The sequence below is a fragment of the Candida dubliniensis genome, chromosome 7 (assembly GCF_000026945.1).
Source record: "Candida dubliniensis CD36 chromosome 7, complete sequence".
In the NCBI taxonomy this organism is placed as follows: domain Eukaryota; kingdom Fungi; phylum Ascomycota; class Pichiomycetes; order Serinales; family Debaryomycetaceae; genus Candida; species Candida dubliniensis.
The window spans coordinates 998643-1018221 of record NC_012866.1 but is presented as its reverse complement, the minus strand read 5'-3'; the positions used below and the strand labels follow the sequence as shown (position 1 = coordinate 1018221).

General features: G+C 41.3%; 8 protein-coding genes and 1 pseudogene across 8 annotated transcripts, besides 4 other annotated features; 5 read left to right on the top strand and 4 right to left on the bottom strand. All coding sequences in view use genetic code 12, as the record gives it.

Annotated features, from left to right (window-relative positions):
* Positions 1 to 1420: 1420 nt before the first annotated feature.
* On the bottom strand, positions 1421 to 2862 carry CD36_74030 (annotated as a pseudogene).
* Positions 1421 to 2862: a sequence feature (Similar to C. albicans YRF1, (HPR5);~incomplete sequence, apparent frame-shifts; probable pseudogene).
* Positions 2863 to 4540: 1678 nt separating this feature from the next.
* Positions 4541 to 6217, top strand: CD36_74020 (non-LTR retrotransposon Zorro-like polyprotein fragment, putative; the record flags this gene model as incomplete). The annotated part of the gene is made up of 1 exon (XM_002421563.1): positions 4541 to 6217. One exon carries the CDS (start codon positions 4541 to 4543, stop codon positions 6215 to 6217), a length of 1677 nt encoding a protein of 558 aa, XP_002421608.1.
* Positions 4553 to 5917: a mobile genetic element (partial ORF1 (subtelomeric)).
* Positions 5918 to 6348: a mobile genetic element.
* Position 6349: 1 nt separating this feature from the next.
* Positions 6350 to 6728: a mobile genetic element (partial ORF1 (subtelomeric)).
* A 2390-nt stretch (positions 6729 to 9118) lies between these two features.
* On the top strand, positions 9119 to 10897 carry CD36_74000 (ATP-dependent DEAD-box RNA helicase, ribosome assembly, putative; the record flags this gene model as incomplete). The annotated part of the gene is made up of 1 exon (XM_002421562.1): positions 9119 to 10897. One exon carries the CDS (start codon positions 9119 to 9121, stop codon positions 10895 to 10897), a length of 1779 nt encoding a protein of 592 aa, XP_002421607.1.
* Positions 10898 to 10987: 90 nt separating this feature from the next.
* CD36_73990 (Golgi integral membrane protein, putative) lies at positions 10988 to 11497 on the top strand (the record flags this gene model as incomplete). Its single annotated transcript, XM_002421561.1, has 1 exon — positions 10988 to 11497. The coding sequence occupies one exon, from the start codon at positions 10988 to 10990 to the stop codon at positions 11495 to 11497; it is 510 nt and encodes a 169-aa protein (XP_002421606.1).
* A 467-nt stretch (positions 11498 to 11964) lies between these two features.
* On the bottom strand, positions 11965 to 12381 carry CD36_73980 (conserved hypothetical protein; the record flags this gene model as incomplete). Its single annotated transcript, XM_002421560.1, has 1 exon — positions 11965 to 12381. The coding sequence occupies one exon, from the start codon at positions 12379 to 12381 to the stop codon at positions 11965 to 11967; it is 417 nt and encodes a 138-aa protein (XP_002421605.1).
* A 193-nt stretch (positions 12382 to 12574) lies between these two features.
* On the top strand, positions 12575 to 13813 carry CD36_73970 (gamma-butyrobetaine hydroxylase, putative; the record flags this gene model as incomplete). The annotated part of the gene is made up of 1 exon (XM_002421559.1): positions 12575 to 13813. One exon carries the CDS (start codon positions 12575 to 12577, stop codon positions 13811 to 13813), a length of 1239 nt encoding a protein of 412 aa, XP_002421604.1.
* On the bottom strand, positions 13810 to 18021 carry CD36_73960 (transcription elongation, nucleosome (dis)assembly factor, putative; the record flags this gene model as incomplete). Its single annotated transcript, XM_002421558.1, has 1 exon — positions 13810 to 18021. The coding sequence occupies one exon, from the start codon at positions 18019 to 18021 to the stop codon at positions 13810 to 13812; it is 4212 nt and encodes a 1403-aa protein (XP_002421603.1).
* Positions 18022 to 18141: 120 nt separating this feature from the next.
* On the bottom strand, positions 18142 to 18651 carry CD36_73950 (conserved hypothetical protein; the record flags this gene model as incomplete). Its single annotated transcript, XM_002421557.1, has 1 exon — positions 18142 to 18651. The coding sequence occupies one exon, from the start codon at positions 18649 to 18651 to the stop codon at positions 18142 to 18144; it is 510 nt and encodes a 169-aa protein (XP_002421602.1).
* An 86-nt stretch (positions 18652 to 18737) lies between these two features.
* CMT1 (S-adenosylmethionine-dependent methyltransferase, putative) lies at positions 18738 to 19490 on the top strand (the record flags this gene model as incomplete). Its single annotated transcript, XM_002421556.1, has 1 exon — positions 18738 to 19490. One exon carries the CDS (start codon positions 18738 to 18740, stop codon positions 19488 to 19490), a length of 753 nt encoding a protein of 250 aa, XP_002421601.1.
* Positions 19491 to 19579: the final 89 nt, after the last annotated feature.

The window sequence follows — 19579 nt, the reverse complement described above, 5'->3', positions numbered from 1 at the left end:
ATTTGCAATGATTTCCAGAACTGCCATTGACTACTGAAACTACACTCTGTTGTTATGTTAATTCGACAACTAGAAAACACAACGAAATACATGTCTGGGCATTTGCAATAGCTTACACAATTCATGTTGCAATGCCCATTCAATCTGTCCATCACGACCATGATTTCTACAACTGCCTGACAAACAACAGCATTGACAACGGCACACACACAGCAGCTTATACAATTTATGTTGAATTTCCCACTGCCATTGAGTTACTACGTGTTGTTGAACCACCAAATCCAACAGATTTGCCAACTTTCATACATACCAGCTTGCATTAGAATATTTCACACTGCCATAAACCACTGATACTACATGTTGTTCAACCAGCTTTCACAACGAGATACAAACTGGGCATTCACTATACCTTATACAATAGAACTGACAATTAACTTACACAACGGGCATTCGCATTTCAAACTGCCATTAGATTGCCAAATGCTGTTCACATAGCATCACCTGCCGCACTACGTCTCCTTTTATAATGTCACATATATTAATATACAACGACAAAAAAAAAAAAAAAATAATTCTTTATCCACCTCTTGATACACTGCCACCATAACATGTTGATGTAGATTGACAGCCTCTGCTCGCATTAGTGCCCGCATCCAATGATTAAACACTTTAACTTGACCTTTACTGTACCAACGATCAAATATCATAAAATAGTTTTTTCCCCTATACAATTATCATGATCTTTGTTAATACATCCACATTTTTTACATAACATATCTCTCCCACGAGGTGCCATGAAATATGTTTCAGCAGCGTGTTCTTTCCAATTCCGCCCATCAGGTGCCATACTTCCATTTGCTCCAAGCGATTTCATAAACCAATCTTCAGGTTCATATTTCCCAATTTTTTTCAACACTTTGCAATACAACTTATCCAACACTTGCACCTGAATAGACAAACGATACTGACTTGTTACAATGCAAGAGTTTACTATCATATTCATTGATCATTGTATCTAAATCATTCTTGACCACCCATTCCAATTGCAACCCACCAAGCCCTTGTTGAACAATCTCACAAACATCATCACCACTCATTTGACCAAAAATAACTCGACACGCCAAGCTAACAATCTGTCGTCTTTCGCACCATGTCGGAGAACAACCTTCATTGCACATAAAGCACCACTTGCACACACCTTCAACACGAACCACTGGGCTATTATCCAAAGTAGTTAAATAGAATCCAAACCATTTATAAAGTGTGTCGATTTTAATAAATTTATATCTTTCATTAATTTCACCCAACTTGAACTTGGCCCTGTCCATCATACTCTCCTCCACCTGCACCTCTTCTCACGCACTTCCACTGTCACATTTCTCATCTGCTCAACAATAGTTTTAGTACAATCTGCCGGTTGCCCACAACAATTGCGATGATCACCCCACTCCAAACCATAAAATTCGCACATTTGTTTCTTGAAACATTCACTCACTACAAGTTTTCCGTTAGTTACTTCATCATCAGCCGAGAGAAATAAAACATACAGCGGTTTCCCACGCAACCGGCCAATGACCTGAATTGCTTCCGGAACAGTCGCTAATGTTTCATAAAAAATTATCAGCTTGATACCAGAAATATCCAAACCAACTGAAGCAGCTTTTGTAGCAAGAATCAAACGTGTCTTTGATATATCCTGGTGTGCTTTCTTGATATCTTTCGTTTCTGACAGAATAACAACAGCATCATCAAACTCTTGACTAATCTCTTTAAGCTTCTCAAGATTGCAAAAGTACACAAATATAATACCATCGCTATTGCTCACCAAAAATTGTTTGACAACACCAATCAAATAACCAACTCTCTTCTTGTCCTCTCCAATAAATTCCCTTTCAACATAAACATTTTGATTAGGTTCAGTTTTCACAGTATTGTACACCTTCGGTGCCAACAAATTTTTCTCCATCTCTGTTGCAAAATTCCGAGGCAACGTCGCACCCAAACTTACAATCTTCTCAAATGAATGCAAAATCCGGTAGTGCACTCGGTTCAACCGGCGAAATTCTTTTTCTTCAATCAACACCTGCGCCTCATCGGTAGAGCTGACACTGTTGACCATAATTCTGAGAAAAATTCAAAAAAAAATCACTGACATTCAGCTTTGTTAAACTCTCAACTGTCCCCACAACCAAATCAATACTGCCATCAAACGAGTTAAGATTTCTAACACCAATAACATTAGCATACTCTGCCATTCGTTTTTCAAACTCAACTGCAACAACATTATACGGCAACACCAAAAAACTCACTCTTCTTTTGCCACCTTCCCTTCGTTTCATTATTTTATTAGCAAGTATAGGAACCAAAAAGAGATACGTCTTCCCAAATCCAGTAGGTGCTAACAATAGCTCTGCTGTTTGCACCAGACCAACATATCTCCAATATCAACTTTTCCTGATCAAAATCCTTCTGCTGGTAGCCACAATCAATTTTTGCTTGTTCAATGTCCTCAAGCTGCAAGCCACTGCAAACACGCAAAGGAGGTTTAACTGGTTTCAGAATTAACAGCTTTGATGTATTTTGATCAACATCAATACCGATATATTTTTGGTACAACGCAAAAAATTGTCTCATTATCATCAGAATCGTTGTACTATGATAGGTATCCCAACCACCAGTGTTACCATACGAGTTGTCAGCACTCATCCAGTGATGCCCTTGGGCCTTTTCGATAACTTCAGTTACCAGTGACATTTGAATATAATTACGCACCATGTACGAAATACCTTGTCTAAGGTACCGCATTTTAACCACGTACTTGACCTCCTCGTGATTTATCTTAGCCACCATCTTATAATAATGGTGCATTCGACGGAACCGTCGACGTAGAAGTAGTGGGAAAAGTGTTTGGTAAAACATCAAATCCTGTTTATGTTGGAGCTACACAGTTAGAACTTCACCCTGCAAAGTTACAAGATCAACCCGTGGCTTCGTCATCACAGCCTGATGAAACCGACATTTACGATATTGAATTTAGTGACGACGACGACGAACAAGTTCCCTCAACATTGCCTTCGTCTGTCCCAAGTCAACCTCCAGCAAAAAAATTGAAACCCACCCATGGGTTCAACATCACACCAGAATCAACAACCTTGCTGGGTATCTATAAAATCACAAAGATTGTTCCAAAAGAGATTTCTCAAATTCTCATCAGAGAAAAAAACACCATTGTCGGGTACCGACATGTGACTGTTTATTTGTCAGACGACTACAACCATGGCTCGGTTACTTTGAATCCACAAGACGTTGAAAAGATGCTTGAAAAACATCGTGGCGAAACCTGGCAAACCAAATTGAACGAGTTAATCAACAAAATCGCCCCTATTGAATTAGTTGTAAAGAAAACCGGCGACTGCTGGTATTGGTCGTTTCCTAATCCGGAAAAATTGTTATAGATTGAATATATATTGGTTTTGTGTCTAGAAAAAAAACCCTTAAGGGTCTTTATGCAGCAAAAAAAAACCCCTGATGTTTCGGTACTTAACAGTAGAAAAACCAGTGTTAATACTGATAACCAGCAAATACAACGGTATTACATTGGATATAATGAGTTTTTTCGTTCTTCTAAACTAATATAAAACTATGTAAAAGTAATTAGAACAAATATAAAGAATATTACCAAACAGTACTCCCAACAATCTCTAAGAAACTTTTTTGGGCCAACTTTCTTGTCAAAAATGAACTTAAAATTGCTGCCACCAACTGTATAGTATGCACCTATTCATGTGCCACTATCAACAATACAACAAAAGATGTAGCTTTTAAGAATATGTGCTCTCTAAATATGTGGTGTTAAAAAATGTGTGCTCAAAGAAAAATATGTGGTCAAAGAAAGTGCTACCAAAGATGTGCTGAAAGAAAATCTGTGGTCAAAGAAAAAATGTGTGCTCAAAAAAAAACCTGCGGTCAAAGAAAAAATCTGTGGTCAAAAAAAATCAGTGCTCAAAGAAAATCAGTGCTCATAGAAAATGTGTGGTCAAGGAAAAAACCTGTGGTCAAAAAACCTGTGGTCAAAGAAAAAATCAGTGCTCATAGAAAAAATCTGCGGTCAAAGAAAAATCTGTGGTCAAAGAAAATCAGTGCTCAAAAAATCAGTGCTCAAAAAATATGTGCGGTCAAATCTGCGGTCAAACAATCAGTGCCCTTAAAATCTGCGTTCTTTGGCGCTACCCAAAATGTGGTCAACCAGAGAAAAAAAATGTGGTCAAAACTCGGCGCTACCTAAAAACGTGTGGTCAAAGAAAATCATTAATAACTCACCACACAAAAAAGGTATAACCACCCTTCCTTTTCCAACCACAAATTCATTGACCTATCTAACTGTCTACCAACTATCAGCTTACCACCTCTTGTACTGCCCTTCCTGTGCTCTTCCAAAACTGACCAAAAATCGCTGTTTTTCAAAAAATTCTGATTTTTCGGGTCGTGCGCGCAAGAAAATCATTTTTTCTCCTGCCCTTGAATTTTTAACCTTTTTCTGATGAACAACAACCCTTCACATAACTTCCATTCTCAATCTCAGCCAGGGAGATTAGATACTTCGTCTAACTCCCAAATGGGGTACCCAGTTGTCCCTTCGTCCCCAAATTTTGTTTCGTCAAATTTGAATTCCCAAAATAAAAGTTCTCAACAAACAATTAGCCCAGTACACGACCCAGCCTCAACTCCCTCTCAGCAATCAACACAGCCCGAGCCTAACCATGCCAAAGTTGTTGATTATGCTGCTTTTCCTAAACTAATTCATGCTGAAAATGCTAAACATCCCAAATATAGGGAACTTAAACGTTTAGAATCCGTCCAATGTCCTATAGATCTTTATGACCTTGCCAATAGAAACAATAATATTAATGTTCCTCAGACACAACTTACAGCAGATATTAGCCACATGTATGAATGTGCTACTTCAGAGCAAGTCCTTAACACAATTTATTTCACATTAAATCAGGCCAGAGATATTTACCAAGACAAGTTAACGGATTTACCTGACTCCTTTATGGATGAAATCGCTAACTATGAAAAAGATCCTCAGCTTTATCTCCAGGATCACGAACTGATCCCAAAATGGTCAGATGACTATACCCTTGATAACTTTTACGAGTCTCGGGCTATGTCCGAGATGCTTCATGCTTGTACCTACTTCGAAGTAGATAATGATCATAGGCTTTATCTTGAAGCTTTTGATCTTACATACATTAAGAAAGCGGAATTTGAACACTTGAAACAGCTACTTATTGGCGAAATAGAACGATTAAACTTTGTCATTGGGGATAACAGTTTTCAAATTCAAGTCGACGATAAGGTCGAGCACATGTATGTCGCCTCGTTTAGACTCCCATCCATCTCATTGCGGAGTTGTGAACAATACTTCCGAGAATTTCTCGATCCAAAAGATGAAATTGTTCATGCAAGGATTCCGGTTTTCTCTCATGAAGTTATGAGTACGAATCCTGCCAATGTTAACGCCTTTTTTATACTTGATAAAGTTCCTCCGAAGCGAAAAGTGATTTTACAACGAAATTATTCGGTGAGAATTCTCACGAATCTTTCCCATTGTGTTTATTGTCACTCCAAATCTCACACTCGTTTACAATGTCCTGAGGCAGGAGAGTGTAATATATGTGGGAAACTTGGTCACCGTGCTATGAACTGTGAAAGCCGGAAAAGGCGTAGCCCAGAGGCCGTTCCGATGAATGGACCAGTTAAGATTTTAACTAAACCATCGGTCGAAACCTCCCAGAAAGTTTCGGGTAATGGTCAATCAAAGGAACATAACGATAGCGCCCCTCTGGATTTCGTTGATACTATTTTTGACTCAGATGGAAAGGAAATATTTCATATAGATCCTAATAAATCTTGGACTTTTCACATTTCACAACTCAGGTTAAAGAAAACGGTCCCCTCTAATTATCTTGTGGCCCCCTCCGAACCAGTTGCTTGGAAACGTTACAAAGATGGGTCTATTCTTGTCGATGTTGTTGCTATCGTGGCTCATCGCAAGGTCGGTCGTGGATTTCGATTAGCTGCTCGCCATGCTCCCACAACAACTCATCCTGACGGCGAAATTGTTGAGTATATTGCATCAGCGTTGCTGAGAACCGCCCCGGATTTGGTTAAAACTTATGTTTCCGCACATGGTCTTCCAGTTACTTTGAAGTAACTTTCCTATCCTTTTCCAGGTGCTGTTGGTTATTTTTTCTATTTCTATTTCTTTTCTCCTTCTACTTCAGTCGTTACCTCCTTTGTTCCGGTGGTACGATATCTCTATTTTCTTTACTAGGGGGGGGGGGGGCATTTGTGTCTAAATTTGGAAACATATTGGAAAATTTGCCTCCGGTTTGTGAGTAGATAATTCTGTATGTACCGTCTGGCATAAATCTTACTCTGAATAAGTCATTTTCTGCTGCGTAAAGTAATGCCTTCTCCATGTCGGAGTTGGCTCCTTGTTCTCTAATCATATCTGGTATGGTTTTCTTTAAGTGGACCTTGATGACCTCTTGTTGTTCAAAGTAACCTCCATCCGAGTCTCTTTCATCGACCAGATTGGTGTGGTCACCACTACATTTGTCGGTCACCATGTCGGAGACACATTCTCTAATAAACGCCTTACTGGTGCCGTCTAATCTATTCAACATAGCAGGCCATTGGCTTGCTCCGATGTTTTTAACATGTTTCCATATTCTCCAACTCCTCCAACTCACGGTCGGTATCTGCATGGGGCTCCATTTCTATTTCTTTTTTGCGTTCCATGAACGCTTTGGCCAATTGGTGGCCGTACGTGCCCGTCTTGGTACTCCCCTTCTTCGGTGGTGGCGGTGGCAGCTTTTCTGCAAGATGCGCCAACAATTCTGCCATGGTCGGCGGCTTGGTTGTCATAATTAAAAACGAAACTTAAACTCTCTGAATGCAATAATATGAAGACGCTAGTGTTTTATAAACGAGCCTTCAAGGTGTACTGGTATGTAAGAACTGAACGCAAAGGACCCACTTGCTTTCGATGGTATATTGCCAATATTTGTAATAACATCCTCCATTGTTGAAAATGATAAATTTGGGATAACAATAATAAGTTGTCTTGGTAGTTTCTCTTTGACAGGTGTTTGCCCATGACTGGGCCCCCTTCTGGTGAAGAGTTGTTGTTGTTATTGGTCTTTTTTTTTTTTGGTTGTTCGTTTTTTCTTTTTGTATAGGCTGGTATGTGTACACACCAATTAACCAAACCGTACGGATGCCCCAGCTTATTGAAAATTGGGGGTGCTTGTCACCCCCTTAAAGGTAAGGATGTAGGATGTTCTACGGATGAAAACTGGTACGGATGCAGCACAGTTACGGATGTATAACTTGTACGGATGCAATCCAGGTGTAGAGAGAACTTGTACGGATGCAATACGGGTGTAGAGAACCTTTAGAGTTGTTAGTTTAAGTAAATTTGTTACAGTTTCACATTCAAACTAAATATGCTAGTTTGTTGGTTTTCCTGATTCACAGATAGGCCATTTCGGGTGTGTTTTGAGTCACTGACAAGCTGAAAAGAGTTGTTCATTTTTGGTTGACAGGAATAGCAATTACTGCTGTTTGTTTTAAGTCAGAAAATTCAGATATAGTTGTTTATTCTGTACGTTTATAGGCAGGCCAAGTAGATCTGTTTGTTTTGAGTTAGAGAATAATCAACTAGAATTGTTCATTTTTAAGATTGATATATAAATCAAATACAGTTGATTGTTTGTTGTTTTCTTGCAAATAGACCTGTTTGTTTTTAATCGATTACAGTAGATTTCATTTAACTTCTAATCAAATGATCTGCTCCAGATTTCGTAAGATCAAAACTTATTTTTGAACAATTTATCTGTGTATTTTCAATCCTGTTTCTCACAAAATATCCCCAAAATGAACAGTATCCCCATTTGATGACTAAACCCCTTATCCTTTGCTCATAACTTAACCGCTGCACTTCTCTATAAATATAATGGCACCTCTGCCAGCACTGGCTTGTCCTAGTCTAAGGTCGCCCCTATCATCACTTCATGGTGACTAACCTCAATCATACTGTACCTTTCTTTCCATTGCCATCCTTCACAAGCTTGTATTTTAAACTCAACCTCAAAACTAAACTGGGTGATCACATACCTGCCCTTTATTTCCATCTTCTCAAGAACGGCCTTAGGAATATAAGTTTTGATGTGCCCCGTTGAGGGTATCGGCCTCGACACTCTCCATATCGATCAGGTACAAGTGTTGCATCACATCTCCCATCTCCACAAACACGTAAAACTATCCTCAAACTTAATAGGACTGCCAATGTAAACGTGCTGGCCAATCAAACTCCCAACGCCAACTCTATTCACATTAAACGTATAACTCGAGGATATCGTAATCCCACCTGCTTACTGATACTCTGGGTGATATCCCACAAGTGTCCACTCTGGGTAGTAGACACACCAAACGACTCCTCAACATGATCCAGCTCTAGTGACTTTGCCATTCCAACATGTGTGCTTTGTATTCCATTCGTTTGCGATAAATTGTTTTGGCTGTCGAGATATTTTTTTGGGTTAGGTCGCTCACCATTTCTAAACCGTACGGATGTTTAACTTCTGGTTTTATTCTTCCTGGGGGTGCTTGTCACCCCCTAATTGCGGATGATAGTTTGTACAGATGCTAGATGTTCTACAAATGATTGCTTGTACCGATGCAATGTCATTTACGTATGTATTTGAGTTCAGCCAAGGGGTTGGTTTTTGATCTACCGGTAGAGTAGTTTGCTTGTGTGTTTTTGGTGTAGTTTCTCCTCCAAATATGAGCAAAAACTATCAGTAGCACTATTCTACAAATAAGTCTGATACCTGTAATGAGTAAATCACTTATCTATCTGTCCCATGTAGAACTACTGTTGGTGTATGAAATGACTATGTTCAAGCTCCAATAAACATTTGTTGGGCGTATTCACCGATCGTGTGCTACGACTAATCCATGCGCAAATATTTTCCAGCACTTTTTTTTTTTTTTTTCCCATTTTTTATCTCATCGCATAACTCATCACATTATCTTTAAAGTGTTCACCATGTCCGACCTCATATATACTATAGACTCCGATGAGGAAGTTGCATTGTCTGCCTCCGACACAGAAGAAACCAACCCAGACTTCCATTTCCAAATAGACTCTGGCACAACTAACACAGTGGAAGAATTTGATTTCCAAGACAAAAAACTCGCAGAAGTCGATCTTGATGCAATCATCCAGAAAAAGGGAATACAACTACCAGAAGACGAGCAAGCAGTAGATGAATCTGACGAAAGCGATCAAGAAGTTGATATCCCAGAAACAAAAGAGGCGGTACAACCAGAGGACACACCCGAAGAGATTGCCAACTTCTACGAACAGTCTACCCACCAATCCCACACCTCCTTCCAGACCCTCCAATTATCCCGTCCGGTCCTTAAAGGCATTGCCGAACTCAAGTTCACTAAACCAACCCCTATCCAATCTGCCAGTATCCCCATCGCATTGCTTGGAAAAGACATTGTTGCCGGTGCCCAAACCGGGTCAGGTAAAACCGGCGCATACATGATCCCCATCATCGAAAGATTACTCTACAAACCATCAACCTCCACCAAAGTCATCATCTTAACACCTACCAGAGAGTTGGCACTACAAGTCTACGAGTTTGGCAAAAAATTGTCGCACCACGTCAACAACCTTAACATTGGTCTTGCAGTCGGGGGGTTAAACTTACGTCAACAAGAAGAACAATTGAAAACCCGTCCTGACATTGTCATTGCAACTCCAGGGAGACTTATCGACCATATCCGCAACAGCCCTTCCTTCAGCGTACAAGATATCCAGGTGTTGGTCATTGACGAGGCCGATAGAATGTTGGAAGAAGGGTTCCAGGAAGAACTTACCGAAATCTTATCCCTCATCCCCAAACACAAACGCCAGACCCTATTGTTTTCCGCTACCATGAATACCAGAATCCAGGACTTGATCCAGTTGTCATTACAAAAACCCGTGCGTATCATGATCGACCCACCAAAGCAAGTAGCCTCGAAATTATTGCAGCAGTTTGTTCGTATCAGAAAAAGAGACCACTTAAAACCAGCGTTGCTATACCAGCTATTAAAAGGAGTATCAACCAGAGTTGTCGTTTTTGTGGCTAGGAAAGAGACCGCACACAAATTACGTATTGTGCTTGGCCTTTTGGGTCTAAAAGTTTCTGAATTGCATGGTGCATTATCCCAAGAACAAAGACTACAAAATGTTAAAAACTTCAAGTCATTGGACGTCCCCGTCTTGATATGTACCGATTTGGCCGCAAGAGGGTTGGATATCCCCAAAATCGAATTGGTCATCAACTACGACATGCCAAAAACGTTTGAAATCTATTTGCACAGAGTGGGTAGAACCGCCAGAGCTGGAAGAGACGGGACCTCCATTACATTTGTAGGTGAATCAAGCCAAGAAAGAGCTATCGTCAAGGCAGCCATAGTCAACGGCAAAGGGGTCGCCAAAACCGTCGACTGGAACCAAGCCGAACAAACCAGCAAAATCATATCCTCCAAGGAATCGGTCATTGACGAAGTTTTGCAGGAAGAAAAAGAGGCAAAAGAATTACTTCGTGCCGAGATGGAACTCACCAAGGCCTCCAACCTTATCAAGCACGAACAGGAAATCCACTCCCGTCCAAAAAGAACTTGGTTCAAAGGCGAGGTCATGGAACACCTCACCAAGCACGGCAAAAAAGTAAATGCAAAAAAGAGAAAGGCTAACGAAGAAGGCAGATCGTACAAGAAAACCAAAACCGATAGAATGAAAATCTCAAACAAGAAGAAAAGTAAATAGTCAGTAGAAAAAAAAAAAAAATAAAAAATTTTGCCAGCGCACAAAAAAAAAAATATATATATATATTGCTTGTAGTTACTCTAATCAACCATGAGATACACCTTGCTCAACCATTCAGGTGACACCACCAATCCATCAAAACTACTACTACAGATCATTATCTTGCAGTGTTTTTACTACCTCTCGGCACTTGTCATATTCTACCTAGTGGCCTCACTCAATGGATACGACTTTAAAATCGATTGGGTGTTCCTGTGGGAATTGGTCGAACCCGACAACGCTATGGGGTTGACTTTGTTTGCAATGTGGCTATTTGACGCCTTGCTATGTGTGTTGTTTGTGACCATCATTGTTGGCCGATCGAAATTGGCATGGGACTTTGCCGTCACCGTATACATAATCAACCTAATTGTGGTGTGGACATACACCGGAAAGTTCCCTTCCTCCATCCTATGGTGGTGTCTACAAGTGTTGAGTGCTGTCCTATTGGTAACCCTCTCCACGTATTCCACACGATGGAACGAATTGAGAACAACGTTTTTTGACGGCATGGTCGAGATGTCGCCGCAAAACGATATCGAAATGCAAAATATAACCTAGCCGTATATTAACAAGAAAGCAATCACACTAAACAAAGACACAGAAGCTGTGCTACCGCCACCAACCATCACCTCCCCCACAGTGGCATTCCCAAAGCTGGCTTGTCTTTTGGCAACAGTCACTGACGCCTGAGAACAATACGCCTTCTTATAATCGTTAGGTCCCGTGTACCCTTCAATCTGCAATCCCTTACACTCTTTCGAACACTCATACAACAAATTAAAATAACCATCACTCATCCCACAGGCACATTTCTGGTGCAACGGCCCAGCGTCCCCACACAGGTCTTTAAACATCTTTGCCGCGTCCAAGCACGGAGCAGTGCCACAATCATAGCTCAATTCAGCAATACTAACTGAAGCAAGGGTCAACAAGTACAAACACTTCATGGTGGATAGCAAAGTTTACTGGCAAGAACCAACAACTTTCTCCCCCTTTATATATCATTCATATTTTTTTGTTATGCATTAGAACATACACATTAATATAGTCAATACAAAGTTAGGCTTCATAGGAGATGCACCATTTTTGCTATGCCCCGTAGCATACAGTTGCAATTCAGCATCAGGAAACGTATCTGTAACATCTGCCGTAGCCGTAGCATACTTGTCTGCCACTTGACAATAAAACTCTTGCAAAGTACTGTTGTTCGTATTAAACGTAAGAAAGTCGAGCGCCTTGCAATTCTTAACACATACCTCATACAAATCAAAGAACGTGCTGTTCAACCCACAAACACAATCAAAGTACCCTCCAACAGCAGACCGTGCTGTCGGGACACCACCACACTCATCATGTAAAATCCTCGCTGGCTCAACGCATTCAGGACACTTTTGCGAACACACAACTCCCAAAACCAATATAACAAAAACTGCAAACCTCATTACTGGCCAAATAAAAACTCAGAATAACCTCCCGCCATCCCCCTTTTATACCTCTTTTGCAACCCATTAAGTTGCTGCATATCCATGCATGGGTCTGGATTCACCAATTAAAAATTCGCAATTCTTTCCCCGGAAAAAAAAAAAAAAAAAAAATCACCCCAGAACCATTTCATTCTTTTCTTTCCCATAAACCATGTTGAGACAACATTTACGATTCCATTCGAAATTGGCTCTTGCGGGATACAACAAAAAGGAGGTGACTGTTGCCATCAACGGCATAAACCATACATTCAACAACGTATTCTTGCGAGATGCATGCAAGTCGCCAAACTCAGTTGACCCCATTTCTAGCCAAAAACTATTCACTACAGCTGATGCAGCAACGGACTTGGCAATAAATGCACCCCCAGTCATCAACAACTCATCCCTACTCATCCAATGGAGCAGCAACGGCAAAATTATCGACTCACTGTACCCCGTTTCCTTTTTAGAGAACTATGCTACGGCCCGGGGGAGAAGAACTGGAAAGTTTTTCGACAACGACAGAAAGTTATGGGATAAGCAAGAACTTGAAAAGAACTTGTCAGACCTAAACATTGACTATGACGCTATTCTTGGTGATGACCGTTCATTTTTCCAGGCATTGTACAACCTTAACAGGTACGGCTTAACATTCGTCAACAACATCCCATTCCCGGACCTATCCACCATGACAGAAGAAAACGCCCCACAATGGCCAGTCTACAAAATCGCCGACAAATTCGGGTACATCAAGAAAACCTTCTATGGGACATTATTTGACGTAAAGAACAAGAAAGAAAAAGCTACCAACATCGCCTACACCAACACCTTCTTGCCATTACACATGGACTTGCTCTACTACGAATCTCCCCCGGGATTGCAATTACTCCACGCCATACAAAACTCAACCTTAGGCGGCGAAAACATCTTCTGTGACTCCTTCCTTGCTGCTGAACATATCCGCAAATCCGACCCCAAGGCATACACTGCCCTCACCCAAATCCCCATCACCTTCCACTACGACAACAACAACGAGTACTACTACTACAAGCGGCCCTTAATTATTGAAGATAAGGAAGCACCACCAGCATTTGTTCCTATTTCTGCCATCAACTACGCGCCGCCATTCCAGGGCCCATTTGAAATTGACCCGGCCCAGTACTCTATGTTTGACGATTTCGTCCGCGGCATGCGGCTCTTTGAATCATTTATCAACGACCCCGCCAACCACTTTGAAATCAAAATGCCAGAAGGTACGTGTGTCATCTTTGAAAACAGAAGGGCCTTGCACTCGAGAAACGCATTCTCCGACCTGAACAACGGCGATAGGTGGTTGATGGGAACCTACGTCGACGGCGATAGCTTTAGATCAAAATTACGTATAGGCTATAGACAATATGTACAATCTTAATAATACCCCGTGTTATATGTTTTTGGCTGCAGCTGCGTCTTGACCGCCTGTTTAAACCCATTGCACAAACTCAACATGTTGGGGTATATGCTCGACCTTAGCATGTACCCTCCCACATCCGTCTTGACATGCCACGTAACTACCTTGGCATTTACATTCACCTTGAACAATAACAAAAAGTTACCGGGCAGCTTATGGTCATAACAAAATACATACGCCGAGCTCTTGGGGTTGGCCCGCGTATACGACTCTAACCATTCATGAACAACACTCAACGTCCCTTCTCTAAACTTAGGATGACGAACCATATCTGTAACATTCTTGGCAATAACCTGGATGTGTTGGAATGCCAACTGGTCTAAATCCTCATACGTCTTGCCATCAACAATATACTCTTTAAACCTCCCACGTATCCTCTCCTCAACAAGCAAGTGCTGGAACAAATTGTTGCCTACTTTCCATGTGATTGTCAAATACGAAGGTCCTTTCGACGACGGACGAATAACATAGTCTCCCACATTCTGTGGCGCCAAGTACTCTTCAGCCTGTTTGTAGTTGAAATTACGGTAGAACGGGTGCTGGATATTTCTTGTTTTGGCAAGTTTGGCATTCTCCTTGGCCTTTTCTCTCTTAATGTCCGCATCTTCTGCTTTATGGTCCCATTTCCCATACTCACGTACAACGACTCCTTTCATGGCACGCGCAATATCTTCCTTTCGCAAACTCAACACTGCAGTGAAGTTGTCAGTGTACAACTCAAGCACTACTGCTTGCACCACCTGGCCTTGCACGTACTCTGCATCTCGAGGAATAACATTCTCATCAATCGTACCTTGAATCAATGACGGGGTAACCACCTTAAGCCCTCTAATCTTAGCATACGGATCATTAAAGTTCTTGTTGACCTTAGTAATGGTAACAGGGATTATGGTGTTCTTCAACTGCTGTGGCCGTTCACCCGTCAATATAAAAAACGCATCCTCGTTGTTTAAAATCCTGAATGGAGCTCTAACTTCTTCATAATTGTTAATCAACTCTTCCTTAATGGCCTGCAATGTACGAAACTTCTTCTTACCAATCCTCTCCTCCAACTCCTTGGCAAACGCAAGTAAATTCAACGCATTAAGCTTACGCGGATCGTCTTTCATCAACTGGTTGATCACTCCACCCCTCCCCAAATGCTCCATATCCTCTTCATCCACTTCAAGCGCATCAGCAGCCATCTTCCGCGCCAACTCATAATCCTCAGGGTGGATTCTCGTCGAGTCCAATATCTCAACTTCAAAATCCTTAGAATTGACCGACTTGCCAACAACAACATTCAATGCCGACGCACAGTTGATAAATATATTAGCCGTAGTCAACTCCTCTTCAACCAACGCACTACGATTCACCAAAACTGACCCCAAATTCAGACCAATATTTCGTAACAACCCCGAAGCCTTACGTGGACCAAGCCCACCCACATACTGCAAGGTCTGCGCCAACCGCAAATCACGTACCGCCTCATTTATATCAACACCAACTGCATTAACAATATCAACAAACGCACTCTCAACAACCTCTTTTACCAAGTCATTAGATATCAATTTCTGGTGTTCATGGAATGTCAAACTCAAAATATCGTCGCCCAACGCAATATACTCCAATAACGGGTTCTGCAAATACCGACCCAATGATACCGCATACTTGACCAACGTCGGCTTATCAGGAAACTCTTTTTTAGCACGGTCAGAATTTTGGTACAATCTGGCAGTTTCGTCTTGACCCCAAACAACTTTAATCAACTGACTAGTCCCATCTTCGAAATCACTCTTCACAGAAATCCCAAACTCACTAACAAAACTGTACACCACATCATAGAGCCTCTTGGTGTTGGCATTGTACCCAGAAACAACAATCACATCCGGCGTCTCATCACGAAGATCTTCATCAAAAAACTGTTTAAGCTGTCCCTTGAACGCATCTTCAGTTTCCCTATTCCTCGACGGATTGTCATCAGACTTGAAAAATCGAGACACCTTCCCATCATGCTTGATATACACCCCAACAACGGCACTATCATAATCACCTTTGCCAAACGTCAATGCCAAAACATTAGACTTGGACCCAATATCAAACCCATATGGCGTATATGGCGCCTGTTCTATCTTTGCCAAAAGTCCTCGTCTAACCTTATTAGCAATCAACCTCTCACACTCACGACGAAGATCTTCCTTGGTGTTTAATGCCACCATCGAGCACAACCTTTTAAATGCCAAGTTCAAAACAATTTCTCTTTCTTTGTTCCACTTTTCCGAAATCTCTGAAAACCCATCAGACTTTAAACAGTTGAAAATACATTGAAACCAACTACTAAAATCTTTCGTCTCAACCTTGATCACAGCAAGCCCCAACCTTTCAGCTTCTAACATTCTAAGCAACACATCTGGCTTGGCTATCAAATCTCCAGGCGATCTATTAATGGCATACTTTATATCAGCAAACGGACTGTGCGTGTCAATAGTAGCACGCCCCTTTTCAGTAACAGCAACACTGATCGACGCATACGACTTGTATGTAGATCTCACCTCGTGTCTAATCTTTGGGTTGTGGAAAATCTCATCAGCAAACGTCCTTCTCACAGCATCTCGTGCCGTCTTTTCGTCTCTGAAAATAACCTCATCATCCTGGATCAACCGTTCAATCATATCGTCAGGCGACTCCCACGCGTCATCTGTAGCATGGATCCTATACGGAACCTCAAACCCTTTCGAACTTTGGTCTTGCACATTCTCACCAAACTCCTTGGCACTGATCCCATATGCTTTGACTGCATCATACAAAACATTCTCCCTAATCCTCTCAAAAAGAGCAAACTTGGAATGCTTTCTGTTCAGGCTCTGGCCGTCTTCCTGTTCATTCCCACGCTGTCTAATCTCCTTGGAATAGGTAAACTGAATATAATCATGCATATCTTGAACTGCCACCATCGAATCCAAAGTCTTAATATCCTTAACCAAATCATCATCAATTTCCAAAGACTCAACTATCTTTTCTGTATTCAACCTCTTCTCATAAAGCGAGTGATACTCAATGTCCAACGTAACTATTCTCCACAAATCGTCCTCAGAAAGCATCAACTCTCTAACACTCCCAGGAACCGCCACCGCCGGATCAACAGGCTCAACATACTCCAAATAATCACGACGATGGTTCCAAATAAACGGAACTTCAAGATTCTCTTTCGACACAAACTGGACAACCTGTCCCACGCATTCCTTAAATGGCTCCACCCAGTCTTCTCTTAAAAACGCCTTCTTCTCTTTGAGCAAAGTATTGGCCACCCACATCTTTTCCATCTCCAACTCTTCATTATCCAAATCAATGTACGTCAAGGCACTACGGTACATCTGGTACCGTTCTGGTACATCAATTATACGGATAAGATTATCTTCTTCAGTCAACATACGTTCCTTCAACTCTGAATGTTCAAACACTTCATCCAACGACGCTGGCTCTTCCTTGTCAAGAGCACCAGCATCCTCCAACTCCTGTGCTTCCAATGCCCAGTCATATTCGTTGCCATCACCAAAAACTTCAAACAACTCCAGCAAACTTTGTCGATCAACATTCGACAACTTGGACGTATCAATTCGTGGACCTTGACTCTTCAATTTTTTTCTCTGCTCCCGTCTTTCAAGACGGGTTTGCTCATCCTCATCGGAAAAGTCATCTTCCTCAATAAACCCATCAAACTCATCAATTATATGTCTATCGCGAGGAGCAGCTTCCTCTTCAACCTCTTCATCGTCTGAAAATATATCTCTCAATTGCTGCTCACCCCGTGGGTGGTCTTGACTCTCGTTCTCATCCTCATCATCCTCAACCTGCTTTCTCTTTAATCGCTTGAACTTGCCTGCCAGACTAGGACGTTTGAGACCACTATTTTCCAACAACAATTCTAAATCATCCTCATCCAACGCATCATCATGGTGTGTTCTCTCCTTCTCTCTCCTTCTCTTCTTGTGGGACTTTCTCTTTTTCGTTTGCACTTCATCTTCATCGTCATCAACAATAAACCCTTCACGAACTTTTTGAATCTCCTCTTCATCATCATCGTCATCTTCTTCTTCCGATGAATCAGTCACTGGCTCTCTAAGATCATCACCCTCTCCTTCGTCATTCTCATCCTCATATCGATTACGTTCTTCAGTTACCTCACTCATGACTAGTGGTTGGTTGTGTAGAGTAAAAGTGGGTTTTTGTTGTTGTTGATTTTTTTTTTTTTTTTTTTTTTTTTTTTCGTTGGTTTTTTTCACCACACAAGTCGTGTATTACGCACAATATCATTTGCTCTGTCTATTTAATTTCATATTAAACTGCCTATTCTTTTCATTAATAAAACTATCGACATCTGCATCTTTACGTTTTCTCTTTGTTTTTCGTTCGTTGTTAGCGGCAAGGATGTTGACAAGCTCGGTCTTGGCATCTGGTGTACCACCCTTTTGCTTTTCATAACCTTCTTTATCGATTTTCAATCCTTGGATATCCTTATAATACGTCAGCTCTGCTAGATCATCCATATTCGCCGTCCCATCTCGACGACCTTTTCGCTGGCTCTGTTTAAGATCCCACTTTTCAGTCTCCTCTATAGTGTAGTCTAAATGGGATGTTGGCTCATCGCTTTCGTTCTTCCCAGCTAGTCCTTTCTTTGCATCTCGTAACGCCTCTTGCTTGTTTGCCTTCTGTGCCTCCCTCCTTTCCTCCTTTAACCTCTCTAGTCTTTCTAGTATAGCAGATTTAGTGGTGGTTGACATTTCGTAGGGAAAAAAAAAAGCTGTTGCTAGGAACAACATTTATCCTTTAGATTGCGCGATTCTTAAATACCATTAGTTTTTCCCACACTTTCTTCATCCCCCCCCCTATTTTTTTTCCCACAACCATGTCTAAAGAAACAGAATTCTACAACTATATCACTAGTCTCCCAGAGGAGACTCTCACTCAGGTCAAGGGTAAGCCATTAGAAGTCTTAAAGCTCATTGATGAGTACCCTCAGAGTTTTATGAACATTGGCCCATACAAGGGGAAACACATTGTTGCCAAAATCAAGGAGAAGGCCCCCAAAACCATGATTGAGTTGGGCGGGTACTTGGGCTATTCTGCGGTATTATTTGCCAGCGAAATAGCCGACGATCCAGAGGCTAAATATTACAGTTTTGAGCTTAACCCAGAGTTTGCTAAAATTGCCAACTATGTAATCGGCTTGGCAGGGTTGCTGGATAAAGTCGAAATCATTGTCGGCAAGGCGTCATACAATTTGCCAGCATTTAGAAAAAGATTGTTTTCGGAAAAGAAACACTACACTGCGTTGGACTTTATCTTTATTGATCACTGGAAGGATATGTACGTTCCAGATTTACGGGTGTTGGAGTCGCTCAATCTCATTGCCCCAGGAACATTGCTTGTGGCCGACAATATTATTACGCCAGGTGCTCCACAATACGTGGCATACGTAAACTTTTCCCCAGATGAGAAAAAGCTATACAACGAAACCACCGCAAACCCCGAGGGTAAGGAGTTTATAGGCAGATGGAATATCTTGTATTCGACAAAAACAATCGAGGTCGTCAACCCCAAGAATAATCATAAAGATGCGATTGAAGTGACTAAATGTGTGGATTATTTCTCTGGATAAATAGTGTGTACAGAAAATAAACACCACCATGAAAAAAAAAAAAAAAAAAAAAAAAAATAATAATAAACAGCAAAACTACTTCCTAGCTA